The sequence below is a fragment of the Filicampus tigris genome, chromosome 6 (genome assembly GCF_054856515.1).
Source record: "Filicampus tigris isolate MCC_2025a chromosome 6, RoL_Ftig_1.0, whole genome shotgun sequence".
In the NCBI taxonomy this organism is placed as follows: Eukaryota; Metazoa; Chordata; class Actinopteri; order Syngnathiformes; family Syngnathidae; genus Filicampus; species Filicampus tigris.
In genome coordinates this window covers 21,814,514-21,830,904 of record NC_141222.1, presented here as the reverse complement: position 1 = coordinate 21,830,904, position 16,391 = coordinate 21,814,514, and the positions used below count along the sequence as shown (strand labels likewise).

Genomic DNA, 16,391 nt, shown 5'->3' with positions numbered 1-16,391 from the left:
ATTTATGTTCAGGTCAAACACAACAGGGAATGAATGATAATACAAATTGGGACACACAGTTGTTACTGATTTAGAAATGTACTGCTAAAAGATTCCAGTGATGCTTCTCATATGGCGTACCAATAATTTTGTCACTTCTTCTCGAGCGTTTTGCTGTTTTTGCACTTCCTCGACACAAATGAATGCTGAAAATAGCCTGTGCACTCAATAAAGGTTTTATGATGGTGACAGTTTGACCCTGTTTTCTTTATTTCCTGTGGGGGAAATTGTTCAACCTTTGAGGTGAATCCAAACAGTTTTTTTTTTCTTTCTATACCACGTACAAGCATTTCCACACTAGTACACAAATACATTATCACGTCACACACCTTTCTTGGCTTGCAGTGTTGCAGTTTAGTTTACAGGCCATGTCAACTTTTATCCTGGACTTTAATTGCTTCGGGGACCAGATTACCCTTAATGCTGTGTATTATCTGTAGCTTTAGTGGGATTTACTGCAGGTCTGCTAAACTGCTGAAGTTGTTTGAAACCGGTTAAATAAATGTTGACACTAATCCCGCGGTCACAGTCGCAGCTCTCAATGGTGAGGTGGGGTGAAACCCTGGTGGTCCCGGTGAGGGATGACAACCGACTAATTATGTGAAGGTCCACCCCCGGCCAAGTCATGGCATCAGCATCTCAAAGGAAGACTCCTAACGGTCTTTTAAAATTCCTATTTTTGTTTTACTGTACTCATAAGACCTGCAAAGGTTTTGAGTAATTTCAATGTAATTTCTCTTTCTTGTTGCTGTTTAATTCATGAGACGGGTGTTGTATCCTTCAGTTGGTGCGTTGTCCTCAAACACTGGGAACATTTCCCTTTCCTCCTATGCTTAGTGAGACGGCCGTGGAAACTAAAGTGTCATTCAAGGATGTTTTTTTTTTTTTTCAAATTTTCAGGACAAATAAAGAGGCTGGAAACACCAACCCACATTTGCAACATTATTTTCTAATATTTTTTCCTTGATATGTTATTAATTATCCTCCAACGGTCCATTTTCTTCATTATTTAGTATTGCTTCAGTATTTCTATTGCTGCGCTGCTTCCAGTATTGATTTTTTTTCTTTTTTTCTTTTAATCCAATCACTATTTCAGCCTCTGTGCCATGTCAATGTAATTCACCTTTGGAATAATAGCGCTATTCAAAGTAATTTAAACCATATTAGCAATGGGATTGTTTCTTTAACCCAGTTCAAATTCGCCCCACAATAATGTCAGTATTTTTGCCATGGGTTGGTCAGAGCAATACTTTACACGTATGTGGCAATCTGCACACATTGATACATTGCATAATCAGCATATCTGGTGAGTAAAATGTATTTTTTTAAAATGTTTTTGTTATTAGATACTTTCTAATGTACTATAGCTGCTATTATAGCGGGATTGAGATTTTTTTTTTTTTTTTAAGAAACCATGGGCCAGAGAAAGAACAACCTATCAGAGACAGAAATCGTGACTGGTGAGGTGTCAATCATTTGTCAAACACTCAAGGGCACTCCGGTCACTGGCACACCCATGTAGCTGCACTCTGACCTGTTAGCTTGGGCCTCTGGAGTTTGGCAGACTATTTTGGAATATCCACCTCTGAAAGAAAAGAAAAATGCCTATCCCTCACTTGCCAACATTTTGGCAATACTAGCAAACAGAAGCAGAGTGAAATGCAGAAATGATTCAGAAGCAACATTTTTGCTCGACAGGTATGTTCATCACAACTTTGTGATTTTGAATTGATTCTACATTTAAAAAAAAAAATACAACTTCAACTTGATAACATCTTGTAACACTACATTAGGGACAAGTCATACAACTAATTTAGCATCTGTGGCTGACTTGCCTTGCTTACTGTACTAATGCTAGCTTAGCATTGCTACACCTGCATAATCAGGTATTATATTTGGAGCAGACCCAGACTCGAGATGATTTGTGACAGTCATAAACATAGCAGGCTCCGCCCCCTCCCTAAAAATGCCACAGCTAATGTAGGATGAGCTGATATTGGAGGGAAGTCAATCACAGATTTAGGCCAAACAGAAATAGTATATGTGGTTTATTTTAGGATCACACTAAGACCTGACGACTTGGCCCGAGGCCTTGCTAAGTCTTCTTTTTAATTTGGAGAGAATTCAAAAATGCTGCAACGGCTCTCCTCGGTCTCCAGTACAAAAATGTTGACTTTACAAGCATGATAATGCTCAATTTTAATGAACTGTTAGAGAAGTATTAATCTAACAATGCTGCTGCCGTTGGAATTTGCAATAGTGTTCAACTGAACTGCATCATACGGAGACATGTTGCTTTTATTGTTTACCCTCAATAATTTTTGCTTCATAAATTTGTTTAAAACAAGGTAGAATATATCTTAAAAAAACATTCTGAAACTCTGTTTTAAATGTTTCATTTTACGGAGATGCGCATGAGAAAATAATGGCAGGTAGACTGGCCATCAATATTTTTCCAAACAATAGCTTGGAACATATTCCGTACGTGTCCATGCTTGGAAATGTATTGATTTGAATACCATAGTTTTCCATACTTGCATAGGAACCTTGAGTCTTGGGAAATATCATTCGTCCGCTACACCTCTTGCAAACGGTGTCCCCCATGGTTCCATTCTTGGTCATGTCCTCTTTTTTCTGTTTGTTCCCTTTAAGGCCCATTAGTAAAAAAAAAACATTGCATTTCATTTCACTTTAATGCAGATGACACCTGAATCTCATTGATCCTTGACATCAAATATCTCTAAATTGTGTAGTGCCTTGTTGGAGTGACTGAAGGACATTAACGTTTGGATGGCTCTGAACCTTTTTAATTTTAGTGCAAGTAAAAGCGAACACATCGGTGGAATCGGTGGTACTCCAAATGTCCCTCATGACCTAGGTTCCCTAACTACCTATATCAAACAAACTGTTACTCACCTGGGGATAAAAGTCGGCACTAATTTTGAAAGAATCAATTCTATTATAAATCAGCTTCTTTTCAAATGAGAATTTTATCGACGGTCAAGCCTTTGGTTTCTTTTTGTGATTTTGAAAGGGTTTTTCATGCTTTTGTCCCTCCCCGACTTGATTATTGAAATGTCCTCTATGTTGGTGGCAGCCAGGCTTTCCTTGCTCAATTACAACTGGTCCAGAACACTGCTGCCTGACTTTTATCTGAAGCACGCAGGCGGGAGCAAATCCCACCTGTACTGGTGTATCTACACATTCGCTCCCAATACATTTTAAAATTCATTTTATTTATTTTTTTCTGAATGGGCTTGCTCCATCTTAACCCTCTGACATTTTACAACCATATACTCCAATACGATCTTTGAGGTCTGATGACACATCACTCCTTGTTGTCCAAGAGCAAGGTTGAAAGGGCCGCGGCAGCAATCCTTTGTTGTTGCAGCCACCAACATCTGGAATGAGCTGCCCCTCCAGGTTAGACTAGCTCCGACCCTTTTTATATTGAAACAGGAGACTTCATAGGGGTGTTCCGAGTGTTCAATAGCGCTGGTCACGACAAAGCTCCACTGTAACAGCAATTAGCCCCGCTGCTTCCACGTAAACATTGAGGGCATTGTGCTTTGCCATCTGCGGTTTTGTCACACATCAATCGCACCATTTATCCGCAGCGTGCGATGGGGCTTTTAGAAGAATGTAACGATATAATTGTGATCAGAGAGCAGCTGTGCGTCACAGCTGGCAGCGACTTTGAAGGGAAGAACCCGAATGAGATAGTCGCTTGATATGTGCCGCAATGTCTTAGTAGAGGAAGTTGTCGTCACGGAGGGATCGGGCTAATTACGACGGGAGTTCAAGTCAAATGCAAATCAAAGGAATTCATTGAGACACTTTCCAAGCCTAAAGTAAAGTGGAAATTACAGCATTTCCTCCGTGGGTGGAGGTTTTGGCTTCATACTGAATTATGGGGGTTCAGGTACACTTCGTGGTGGCTTAGCGACAATTATCTTGAACCGTGTGTTGCCATTCTCCCATTCATGCATTTTCCTTAGCGCTAGTCCTCATTAGCGTCTCAGTTGAGCGTGCACGTGCGCATGTTCTTTGAGTGTTAAATGTGAAAAATGAAACACCTTCTCCGCCGACCAAATGCCCCCTTATCGGATGTGCCCTTGCCCCAAAACTACCAGCTCCCCTAAACTTCTGATCTCGGAATCACCCATTGTAAACTACTTATTGCCACATTGCTCTGCCCAAACCTCTATTTATGGCATGGCTCCCAGGTGAGATTCTAGCTTCTAAAAGCTACTTTATGGTAGGATAATTAAAAGTGGTTCGAACGGCCTCCATCCAGACGTCGACTTCAAGCAAGCGCTCATAGATTATAATTGCGAGACCCTTTACACGAGGTTATTGGTTTGTTAATAAAATAAATGATTGTTTTAATTACAGTAGGAGCAAAGCAGCATTCCGAGCAGCACGTTTGTTGTATTTTATATTTGTTGATAAAGCTTTTACAAATGTTTGCATCATCATCCACTAGGTGCTTGTAGTAAATGGGTTCTACTGTATTACCATAACACCCTTTGCAACACTATAATACAGTTTAGCAATCAGTTATTGGTCGGCGTACTTCAGGACCATTGAGAGGGAAATAACAAGTTAATACTCTTGACGTGGATTCTGGTTAGCTAAATAGGCCCTGATGTTCAGCCCATTGGCAGCAATAAACCTTCAACACAATGAGAAGGAAGCACATTTCCTGTTCTCTGTATTGAGAGGTGTTTGTGTTCTACAGGAAAGTACTATCCTTCTAATAGTTCCCCTGTGTACAAATTGTCATTTGTAAATAAACTGCGGTAAAATCCATGTTCAGGACAATATTTACTTCCCAGTAACTTATCATTAATCACTGGAAGCTGTTTGATACTAATCATAATTATCTATTTAGGTTTAAACCCCTCAATGAAGGCCCCCCTGTAAGGAAGAGTGTACATGTAGGTAAGTGTTAGTGCCTTTGCCAATTTAGTCTCAGAATATTTCTATTTACTTGTCAAGTGACCTATATCCAAAATGAATAGACTCGTTCATACTTGAACCATTTAAAATCTGTAAATCCAGCTGAAATTATAGCATAGTCAGTTAGGGGCAATGCATGAAATGAATGACGATGCAACAGAGTGACCTGCTGCCCTCATGGTGCTAAGGTAGAGTTGGCTAGCTGTTAACAGGCTCACCCGTTAGCCACTCTGCGTGATGAGTGACAGCTTCAGTTGAGGCCAACCAGCAAGCCGATAATTCTTGTATCCAGTTGGGACCGGGTCTCATACTATGAGAGTATGAAAATAAGATGGTTGTGGAGTGGTTAGCCTCACTAGCTAGTGCTTTAAGCTAATTAAGCTAGTGCTAAAGCTTCCAATCGACCTTGGAACTAGCAACGAGGGTCGCTGAGCAAAGTGAAGCTGCTTCTTTGTAGCCAAAATATTATGTCCATTAATGCACAGACAGCAACCGTATGCTTACAAGAACTTTCTTCATCTTTCTGTGATACAACACCCACTAACATCACATTTGGGTCACTTTACGGCACAGGCTACAACTGAGTGGGAACGTTTGACCGAAAATGAGAATGGTATTAAGTGTTACTAGCAAAATATGAAAGTCTATCTTCAAATACAATAAAAGCACAAGTGGGAAAGAAACAGAGCAATAATTTGCTACTACTCTACTCTATTTGTATGGATTAAAGCTCTAAGATACCACCGTCTGACATTAATGTCTGGCCTTGGTGGAAGTCTGACTCAGTGCCTTTATTGCTCAATGTTTCTATGTGGTTTCAGATCTCGTTTTGATGGAAGTTGTCTGAGAAATTGTTTGTGTCCAAACGAAACAATTTCTTTTTTTCTAAATTCCACTGTGGTTTACAAGCCACTAACACAGTTCACAATGGATTTGTCTGGAACACTAAAATCAGCAGATTTAAAGCAATGTCCTTGTTGGGGGAAGGGAGGGCTTTCCAACCGGGACAAGTCTAGTTGAGGAACAGTGGCAGCGACGAGTGTACAACAAGCTTAATGGAAAACAACTGCATGCCGACAACAATAAAGGCAGCGTTACAACAGATCCATGCAGCCATTGTTGAGATGAATTGAGGAAGCAAACGTGTGCAGCCCCTGGTTGTAATTCCTGCATTAAGGAAGCGAACCTCACATCTCTCAAGACGCGGAATATTTGCCGGCACATTCTGTGTGTCTTTTTTTTTTTTAAATCTGCACTCATTTAAAAACATTAAAGCATACAATCAAAAAACGAACACTGTTTTTTTTTAATTCTCTGGTGAATTTGACTCTCATATGACAGCAGCTGTCAGCAGCAGTCGTCTGCCACTGTCGCGAACATCACTCGGGTGAACGCGGCTCTATAGCTTTAGGTGCTCTCCTCTGTGAGCGAGGAGAGTGAAATGCGGCCGGTCAAGTCAGTCATTTGAAATCACTTAAACCAGCAGCGAGGCTGTCAGCGCTGTTGTCACAGTTGATGTCACAAAGTAAAGTGTGTTATCACAGGCAAAGAGAGATGCAAGTACAGACGGGAACTGATCACTTGGTGAAGGGTTACTAATCCTTTGCACTTTTCCTTAGGAAATGGCAAAAATCACAGCTTTTCCTTCAAGAGGCGACCTTGTACACAAAGGAGGCCATCTAGACATTGACATTCCATTCATTCCACTCAAAAAGTGATTTGAGATATGAGTGGTTCAAATCAAACTCGTATCTCAAGGCACATTCTTTTGTTTTTGCTAAGTAGAAACAAAATCCTTGCCTATTTTCATTCTTGAATGCTCACGTTGCACCATACAAATCACAAATAAATAATTCATTTTAGGCTCAATCGCTGGGAGCCGAGATGTGCACATTTGGCCAATATCATGTCTTTACACAAATCTGTAATACACTGCTTGAATTTCTTTGCAGGAGGTCAGAAAAGTCTCCCAGAGCTGCAGTGTGGACATGAACTGCCTCCCACCCTCATATATCTTTTGCTTGAGGACGCTCCAACTGTTCTCAACAGAGTTGCGGTCAGGGGAGGAAGAGTTTCAGCATGAGTTTCTCCCCCTTTCTGCCCATAGTAGCCCAAGACGCAGAGGTATTCTTTTCAGAATTGTGTGGTCCCTATCCTCCACTGACAATTAACCCTATTGAGAACCTTTGAAGCATCCTTAAGCAAAAGCTCTATGAGGGTGGGAGGCAGAAGCGAAAGATTTATGTGGGTGTGAGGCAGTTCACATCCAAACAGCAACTCTGGGATGCTATTCTGACATGCTCTAAAGGAATTCAAGCAGAAACTGTCCAAAAACTCACAAGTTTAATGGATGGAAGAATCGCAAAGCTGCTACCAAATAAGAGGTCCTAGGTTCAAATGTAACTTTCACCTGATAAGATGTTTTTAATTGAAATAGCTTTGGATTTCAGTAAATGCAACCTTCTATGAAAATTCAGCAAATGACTATTTTGAGTTCTTTATAAAATGTCTTGAAACTCTGTTGTGTACATTCATTTGGAAACGTATATTTTAAGTTGCTTATATTTGGGAAACACATGCTGTTATCATTGGGAGGTTTGTTTAAAAACACAGGGGTCACCAACATGGTATCCATGGGTACCAGATAGCCCTAAAGGACCACATGAGTAGCCCGTGGGCCTGTTCTTGAAATAGGTCACCACTGAGGGACATTGTGATTTCCGAGAAATGTTGTTGAAGTGATGATGTGAAAATGTAAGCGTTTGCTGTGATTTATAGAACTCAAGTGTTGCATATTGATATTTATCGTTTCCTAATTATTGTGATAAATCATGAGCATGATCAGTGTCTATATGAATATAATTATTAATTTGATAAATATTAATAATAAATAAGTCCTGCACCTGAGCTCATATCGTGCAATACCCAATATTCCCCACTACTGTAATACCGTGCAATACTCAACATTCCCCACTACTGTTAGTCTAGTTTTATTTTTATCCAATGTTGTTCCTTACATTTCACTACAGCACTGCAGCACTGTCACTTACTTAGAGTATTTTTTCCTCTGTACTATGTACAGGCCGAAATGAGTGTTCCTCATATTTTTTATGTAGATGTAGGTTGGTGTGTATATACATGTGTATATACACATTTTACTGCGTATATTTACATAGGTTTGATCCTAAATGTTTGCCGTCAATGTTATACATTAATGGCCACATTATGCCGCCGCCCCTGTGTGACCTATATCTTTGCTGCTGTAACAATGAAAATTTCCCCACTGTGGGATCAATAAAGGCATTCTTATCTTATCTTATCTTCTTATCAAACTGGTAGTAGCCCTTCATATGAATCAGGAAGTACCGTAGCTCTCAGTTTCAAAATAGTTCAACAAATCAACAAACATGCTGTTTTAATGGTTTTCTGAAAAGCGATGGTTTTGGAAATACAAGGTTTCCATTCAACGCCAGCGATCTTCAGGCTGTGCGTTTGTTTAATAGTGCATTGCAGTGTAAATATAACCAGGTCACAGGCTTGGAAATCAAGCATGCTGACCGCTGAGCTAAAAGCCTAGCCGCTAACTCAGAGGCTAGCACCCGCTTTGAAGCCTTCGAGTAGCGAGGTTTTGCTAACGTACACTCGCACAGCATAAGCTGGCATCCATCCACCCCACATAAACGTCACTCTCAAACCGGGACACGACACCAAATCAACGGCGGCGAGTCCTATGCCGTTCAGCCACACCTTACTCGGCTGCGGACACACGCCACCGCCTCAGAAGTCGAGAGCGCTAACCACTGAGCTAAAACCCCGACCCACCAACTTGGCGCCCAACAGCCTCTTTGAAAGCTTTGTGGAGGGCGGTTTTACTAACGCACACTTAGCGCAAAATGGCATCCATTACTTAGAGATAATGGTGAAAGTGGACACCAGGAAGAATAGCGATGACTTCAGCTCAAGCTAATGGAGATCCGTGCCAATGAAATGAAATGAAATGCGCCGAGAACACCTCCGCTGTTCAAAGCTGCTGCAAAATTTAAAAAAAGGCCCCAGTGACACTTACCTCCATCCTCGTCTGTTGGCCGATGGTATCGGAGTGGCGGCGTGGCTATCTCCAACACTTTCTTCAACAGCGTGGCAACGGTGCTGAGTCACTTCCGGTTAAAAGCTCTATTGTCTCCCAGATAACCTTCCCTTCCCGTCAGGAGTACCAAATATGCGGCCAAGTTGGAGTGTACTCTCCTTTCCATCTTCCTACCTTCCTTCCTTCCTTCCTTCCTGCCTTCAAATGTAACGGCATGTTTGTTATTACTTTCTATGTTCACACACTGAACTGCATGTACAGGAAATGATGCATATTACCGTACAGTGAAATCTCTTTTTAAATGTCCTCAACGTTCTACCATTCTGGATACAACATAAATTTGCTGGAAAAAAATTGCAGTCAGTATTCGATGTCATACAAGCGTATGGATGAGTTCATAATCACAGTATAATAAAACAAATGATAAAATAACAATATTCGCACATTAAAGACTCCTTACATACAATTAATGGAGAGGAAATGATTTTATTTTTCAGTAAACTTGTGATATTTCTGAGATATTGCAGGAATTAAAGGAGGAGTTTGAAAACTGCTAGCAAGATTTGAATGTCCAGCTCCAAGTTTCAAGTTCAAGTTCTCCAAGTTTATATATAGTGTAGGAATGATATAAAACATCTATAGCGGTATAACGGCATCACTTATATTGTGGACTTTTTTTTTTTTAGTTAGTATGTAGTTAGTATGGAAAACATGTACAAACATTAATCACTATCAAAAGGCATGAAGCGATAGTTTGTACCAGATTTAGCAGAAATATTATTTCCATCTGTCGTCCATCTATTGTTAGATTTCCCTCATCGCTTCTGAGGGAATTCTGTCATTTCTTTTCCTCCGCTAAGTAATAGGCTTGCATTCTTTTTATTCACTTAATTTACAGCTCAGCACACCGAGGCAACATGCCATCATTCTATTTACTTGTAAACAGTATCCATCCATGCAATTATAAGCATATTCTTTTTAGTTTCTTATCTATTATCGCTTTTCCACATACTCTTTTTCATGGTGTCCCTCATGTTCAGACTGAACTGTTTGTTTGTTTTTCATTTTGTCTGGTCTATATAAAATATGTATTTTATGACTAACCCGATAAAAGATGCCAGAAAATTACCATTCATTTCATGGAATATTAAAGGAAAAAAATCTGTAGTGAGAATACTTACTAGTCATAGTAAGTATTTCATCTATGCATCCATTTTCTGAACCGCTTATCTAACAAAAACTCAACAAAAGAAATGCTTTTAAAAAGTAGGCCAATGAACAGCCATCCACAAATCAAATACGGATAGTACGTATATAATAGTTCACAGACTTTGAAATGTGATGAGTGCAGTGCATAGACAGATGTATAGATAGTTGTATAGATTGAGATTGATTGATTGATGTCGTTTCTTGGCGACACATGGTAAGAGAACTACAATTCCCAAATGACCGTTCAACCTTCCTTTCTCCCTGCACAGCCGTCAGTTACAGCCGCAATAAAAACATTCCAAACCACCCCGAAAGCTTATGTATGAAATTACAAGACAAAAAACGAAGGACAATTTGGCTATAATTATAGTTAGTTTTTTTGTTTCTTTTTGTACATGTAAAATGTCGTTACAGTTAGTGCTTTTTTAAACACTTTTTTTTTCAATTTTACTGTGTCTTAATATGTATAACTGATTGTTTGTCATGCTTATCAGTTGAGTTATGCTGCATAACTTCAATAACTCAGAGAGTTAGTGAAAAAGACTAAATCACTGAGTTATTTTATTGTTTCTTTCTAGAAATTCTGTAGATGTTGTGTGTAGTTTACCTTAATATGTTTATCATTGGTATTTGTCCTGCTCGTCAATACTTCTTACCATCAGCTTCCTCGAGTGCTCCTTTCAGTTCGATGAATGTCTTAGAGTTTGTAGTCCATGTTATGTTGATTTTTTTTCCCCCCCGCGTACTCAAGTAGCATGTTTTTTGGGCAATGTCTGCATTATGCTTGGTTATGTGCTCATTGATTTGAGTACATGGCACTCTCTAAGTTTCCTCCCTTGTTTAAAGGAAAATCAACCCAAACATATTTTTGTCAAGAATATGTTCCCAGCAGGCCCGCTAGTTGAAACACGGCATTCTGATTAATATTGCGTTTGAGGAATATGAGTTAAGCATCAAAATCTGCCCCTTTTTAGCCATCTCAGGGGGCGGCCATGTTGTCATTTCTGTCGACTGAAAATGACATCACAACTACCCAGGGTTTAGGGAACGACCAATTACAGCTCGCCTGTTTTCTAAAGCTCAGCCGCGATTGGTCGTTCCTTGAGCCCTGGGTAGTTGTGATGTCATTTTCAGTCAACAGAAGTGACAAAATGGCCGCCCCCTGAGATGGCTAAAAACGAGTGGATTAACTCTTATTCCACAAACGCTATATTTATCAGAATGTCTTGTTTCAACTAGTGGGCTTACATAGAACATTTTCTTGAAAAAAATATGTTTGGGTTGATTCCCCCCTTTAAGCAGTGCAATCTTGTGTTTCCTATTGACAAACCTCACGATGATTCCCGTTTGTCACCAGTGTTTTTCCTGGGCAGAGGGTGGCAAGCCTTGATGTTGTTGCAGTCCAGCTGAATCTCATTGAAATGCAGGAAAGTTGTTCTGTGGAGTCAACATCCAGTTCATCGGGCTCACCATCGCTGATTGAAATGAAAAATGAGGTGAAACAAAATCCCAGCTGGCCAATATGTTTTTGAGTGCGTTGGGTTTTTCTTTTGGGGGGGGTGGTGGTTTGGTCTCCAACGTGCTGTACCTACATATAGACGTCCACCTCTCGCTCTTCCGTTATCTCTGGAAGGCCACTCTGTCCCATTAGTAAGTTCTGCTGTGTGGATTGAGACATCTACATTAAAATGTTCATTTCCTCTCTGCATGTTTCCATTAGGTTGCTCAAGTACTCCGGCAGGCTTGGGTCCAATTTATTCTGCCACAATGTGCTGCTGCTGCTGTATGAGTGGCCATGTAATGAGCTCTTAATGGGCCTCTGTCGGTTACATGGTGTTGGTGTGTTTATGAGGAGAGTTACACTAATGTGCCACAAGAGCGATGGTGCACTACATTTGCTATTTACCGTATTTTCCGGACTATAAGTTGCTCCGGAGTACAAGTCGCACCAGCCATAAAATGCATAATAAAGGAGAAAAAAACATATATAAATCTCACTGGAGTATAAGTCGCATTTTTGGAGGAAATTAATTGTGCTCTTTGTACACATCGTTTGCACCGAGCTACGATGGTAACATTTAGCTAACATTCGCACATACATAACCCTAGCAGATAAGAAAGTTACGGTAAGATAACTTTGAACTCACCAAAACAGCTGTAGATCGACTAAATAAGTCTTTTATTTATCCCCGACTGTGTAGAATGTTTCCAAGTCTCCAAAAGTAATATGTATTCGGTCGTAATTATCTCTTTGTTCTCTTCACACATTTTCACGCATAAGTCACTCCAGAGTATAAATCGCACCCCCTGGCCAAACTATGAAAAAAACGTATAGTCCGGAAAACACGATAATCACAAATTACTCATTTTGCTAAATATTTTTATCATTTTTATCAATTATGAGCAATTGATAATAACACAAACAATGTAGCGATGTAGACCAACCATATAACAATCCTGACAGTCATATATTCTTTATCCTATGTAAAGAATGATTAATATTAATTCTGTACTGAAAAGCCAAGCGAGAAGCTGAGCCTCCAGTGTGTTATATGCATATGTCTGTTTTATGCTGCCCCCGTGTGGCATCTGCAACAGTTCAAGCCACGGATTTTTGAACACAAACCGTGCAGCAACACATGTAGACCAAGGTTATTATAGTAAACAAAAACTAACGATATTGCTTATCCAAAATTTGTAAAAACATTTTTGTTAACCAAATAAAATGTTGTCGTTGGACTTTCGGCTTTGTCAACGAAATACGAAAATGCTTTTAAAAGAAATGAAAACTGACTAAAACTGTATCTCATGTTTATAAAACTAACTAAAACTGACTATAATTATCGCGGAAAATGTCCTTCGTTTTCACCTTTGTCAATACATATTGTACAAGAGCTTTCAGGGTTAATTTTAAATGTACTTAATTCGGGATTGCTGTACAGGAGAAGGAAGGTCAGTCATTTGAGTATTGCAGTTTACTTTATCACACAATACTTAGTGACCTTTTTTTTATTTATCTTGTACTCAACAAATACTCCATATATAAAAAAAAACCAAACTAAAATAAATTATTTTCTAAATAAACTAATAACAACCAACAAACCTGCTCTAAAAACTAGTTAAAACTAACTCAATTAAAAAAATAAAAAAACAACCTTCAAAACTAAATAAAAACTAATGAAAAATCCAAACTGTTTTGACCCTGATAAAGACAGAATATAACAATGCTCACGGCATACATTTTTTATCCTTGATAAAAAAACAAACAAAAAAAAAACAACTTGTCATTTCTATTTCTCTATTTCATCTCTGTACTTTGTTGTTCAGAAAACAGAATGTGTAGAAGAAAATTAGACTGTTTTTAATATATTGTGATTGTCCTTTCATTCCAACCCCAATGACAATGAAGAGCTCAGACAAAACATGTGTTTTGCCTAAGCTGTGCCACATGAATTATTAGCGCAACATTTGGCTTAATGAGGTTCATTCGGAGGTGAGGCGGCAAACAATTGAGTGTGAGTGACTCCGGTCATTATCACAACATGGCTGCCTCAGAACCATGCGTGTTGAGTATTCTCGCCGGTTCACCTCCTCCGCCTGCGCCCCCCCCCCCCCCCCCCCCCCCCAGGCAGCCCACTGGAGGTTTGCTTGCTGGCAAAAAGAAGGGATTTCTATGCTTGCGCAGTACTGTGTCATCAATCCTGTTTGCCATGCTTCAGTCGCCGGCTGCCCCCTCCTCCTCTCCCCCCCCCTCGCTATCCCTCTGCCATCCATCCTTCAGTCTCCCCTCTTTACATCCATCCATCTTTCTTTACGCTGCCTCGGTGGATTGATCGTCTTGAGCTTGTTGAGGGGGGCGGGGTTGAGGGGGTTGGGTGGGGGAGGAGCATGCAGTGTCTGGGGACATACGCAGCAACACTCGAGTGCCAGGCCTTGTGTTTTTAATGAAAGGCTTTCACGCGGCAGCTCCTTCCTTGAAACAGACAAGCCATACCTAGTTAGCCATGATGAAATTATTGAAGGGAGTCACGTTGTCGTTTAAACGAACACGGCGTGAAGGATTTGTTCATTGTGCTGTAATGGCAAAGCAGTGTTTTTGGCGCAAATGAGCTCTTCTGCGAGCCGCTTGCGTCCAAAGCGACAGTAAGAGAAGATTCTAATGTCTTACAAGGTGAAATCCATATGAAGTATTGATTAGTGCTCGGCAAGAAGGGTACGGGTGAAGATGATGCATGTTGTATTTGCTACTGTATATGATGGCCGTTTGCGTGTTTACATGCGTTTGTTTTATTCTTGACATTTTGTTTAAGCCACAACCTCGATAGCCGCAATAAAAGCAGCTGAAAATAACAGGCTGTAAATCACAGCCTCTATTAAGTAATTAACTTTTTTTTTTTGTGCCTCTCTTGGTTCTTACAGTTTATTGTGTCATATTTTAAGCTCTAACAAGCAAATACAGTTTGTGGGGGAGCAGTTAAACAGCATGTGCTGTGTATGAATGGCTACTGAGGGCAGAGGGGAAACACAAGAGGCCAAGTTTGATAGTAAGAATCCTCCATCCAACCACTGATCGCCTATAGCACTTAGTTCATACTTTTACTTTTACTTTGGTTAAGAATAAGCACTACTTTTACTCGAGTACGTTGAGCTACATTCTGCTTGGTACTTATTTATTATGGCTTGGTGCTGTTTTGCTTTCTCAGAGAGACTTTGGCCACATGACTTTGTATCAACAATCCATTGTAACTGTGACGAGTGAGTTCTCTACGCCCTAACCAGAAGTCTGTCATCGTTTGAGACTCCAGAGATAAACGAATTCGCTTTAGTCATCAAAAACTGCATACTATTTATCTTGCCCACCTAAAAACGGATATACATGTATTTTCATTGTAATATTTCATTATATTTTCATTATTTAAATGAGGTCACTTTCAATGTGACTTTCAGCTGGGCACATGCTTGCTGCACAAGCAACACGGTGCCTTCAGGGTGTTTTCACAATATAGGAACTTGCAAACATGCCGCCCTGTTCAGTATATTAATTGTCTTTCTTCGATTCTATGATTTTGTGATCATGAAAACCAAAATTGAAATCACAATTAAATTTCGATGAAAGTCCCAGCGCTAGTACACGTGTGAAATTTTGAATAGAATTATGAAAATAGAATAATATACATAGTCAAAATGACTTTGTTTTATCAAATAATTGTTTGTGGAGATTACAACTCTGTAATTTAAAAAAAAATTAACTATCATTCAATTATTCTGCTTCATTTGGAAGATGTGATTCTGATGAAATGCATTTTATAGTGATATTGACCAATTATTTGTTCTGTAAGCCATATAATGTAGCATAGATTCCTAACTATCATACAAGTGTAACAAGTTAACCCCTCTCACATTTGAAATGTGGAGACTTTTTACGCTAGCATATTGATGTGTACACAAAAACGTGCACGTGCATGTGTGTCTGTGTGTGGCTCTCTCTGTGCTCAACCGATGGCAGATTTTCAAGCTGTTTATTTAAAGAGTTGATTTTTCTCTCTTTGCAGTCCCACTAGGCGCTGGCAGCATTTGGACGATCAATAATGTAATTCTTAACCAGCAACTGCAGCACGCCGTCCTAATTACCTCCTCCATTATCTGACCACATCTCTCATTATACTGTAAGCAGCCTTCATTAGGGCCTCGGGCAGAATGAAAAACGAAGTGTGCGGGGGGGGGTCATCGTTTTTTTTTGTTGTTGTTGTTTTTTTTTTTTTAATAGTTTAGAAACACTGAAGGAAGCCTGGGGGGTGGGTATGAGTGAAATGTTAGTCGGGCTCGCTGTTTAAAAGTAGAGGCGGATCCTATTCCCCCCCCCATGGGAAAAATGACGGACGACGGAAGGGTACCCTCGCTGCTGACGGATGGCGGATGACGGACGCTCAATTTTTAGTAAAATGCCCAACTCTGCAGATAGGAGTGATGAGGGTGCACAAAACACGCTTCTTCAGCGGCCGCAAGACTCGCCGATAGAAAAGGCCGGCGACCTGCTTGCCCCCTTCATCTCCACTTCCTTCCCCTCTCTTCCTCTCTTTGTTTAATCAATCAG

At 40.0% G+C, this 16,391-nt stretch overlaps 1 protein-coding gene across 1 annotated transcript in view; it reads right to left on the bottom strand.

Moving 5' to 3' along the window:
• Positions 1 to 9,267, bottom strand: part of LOC147146252 (uncharacterized) — a 14,577-nt gene extending 5,310 nt beyond the window's left edge. The window contains exon 1 of the mRNA XM_086033798.1: positions 9,068 to 9,267. Coding sequence (XP_085889924.1) covers positions 9,068 to 9,073 — 6 coding nt within the window. The 5' untranslated portion in view covers positions 9,074 to 9,267. The remainder of the gene's footprint in view (positions 1 to 9,067) is intronic.
• Positions 9,268 to 16,391: the final 7,124 nt, after the last annotated feature.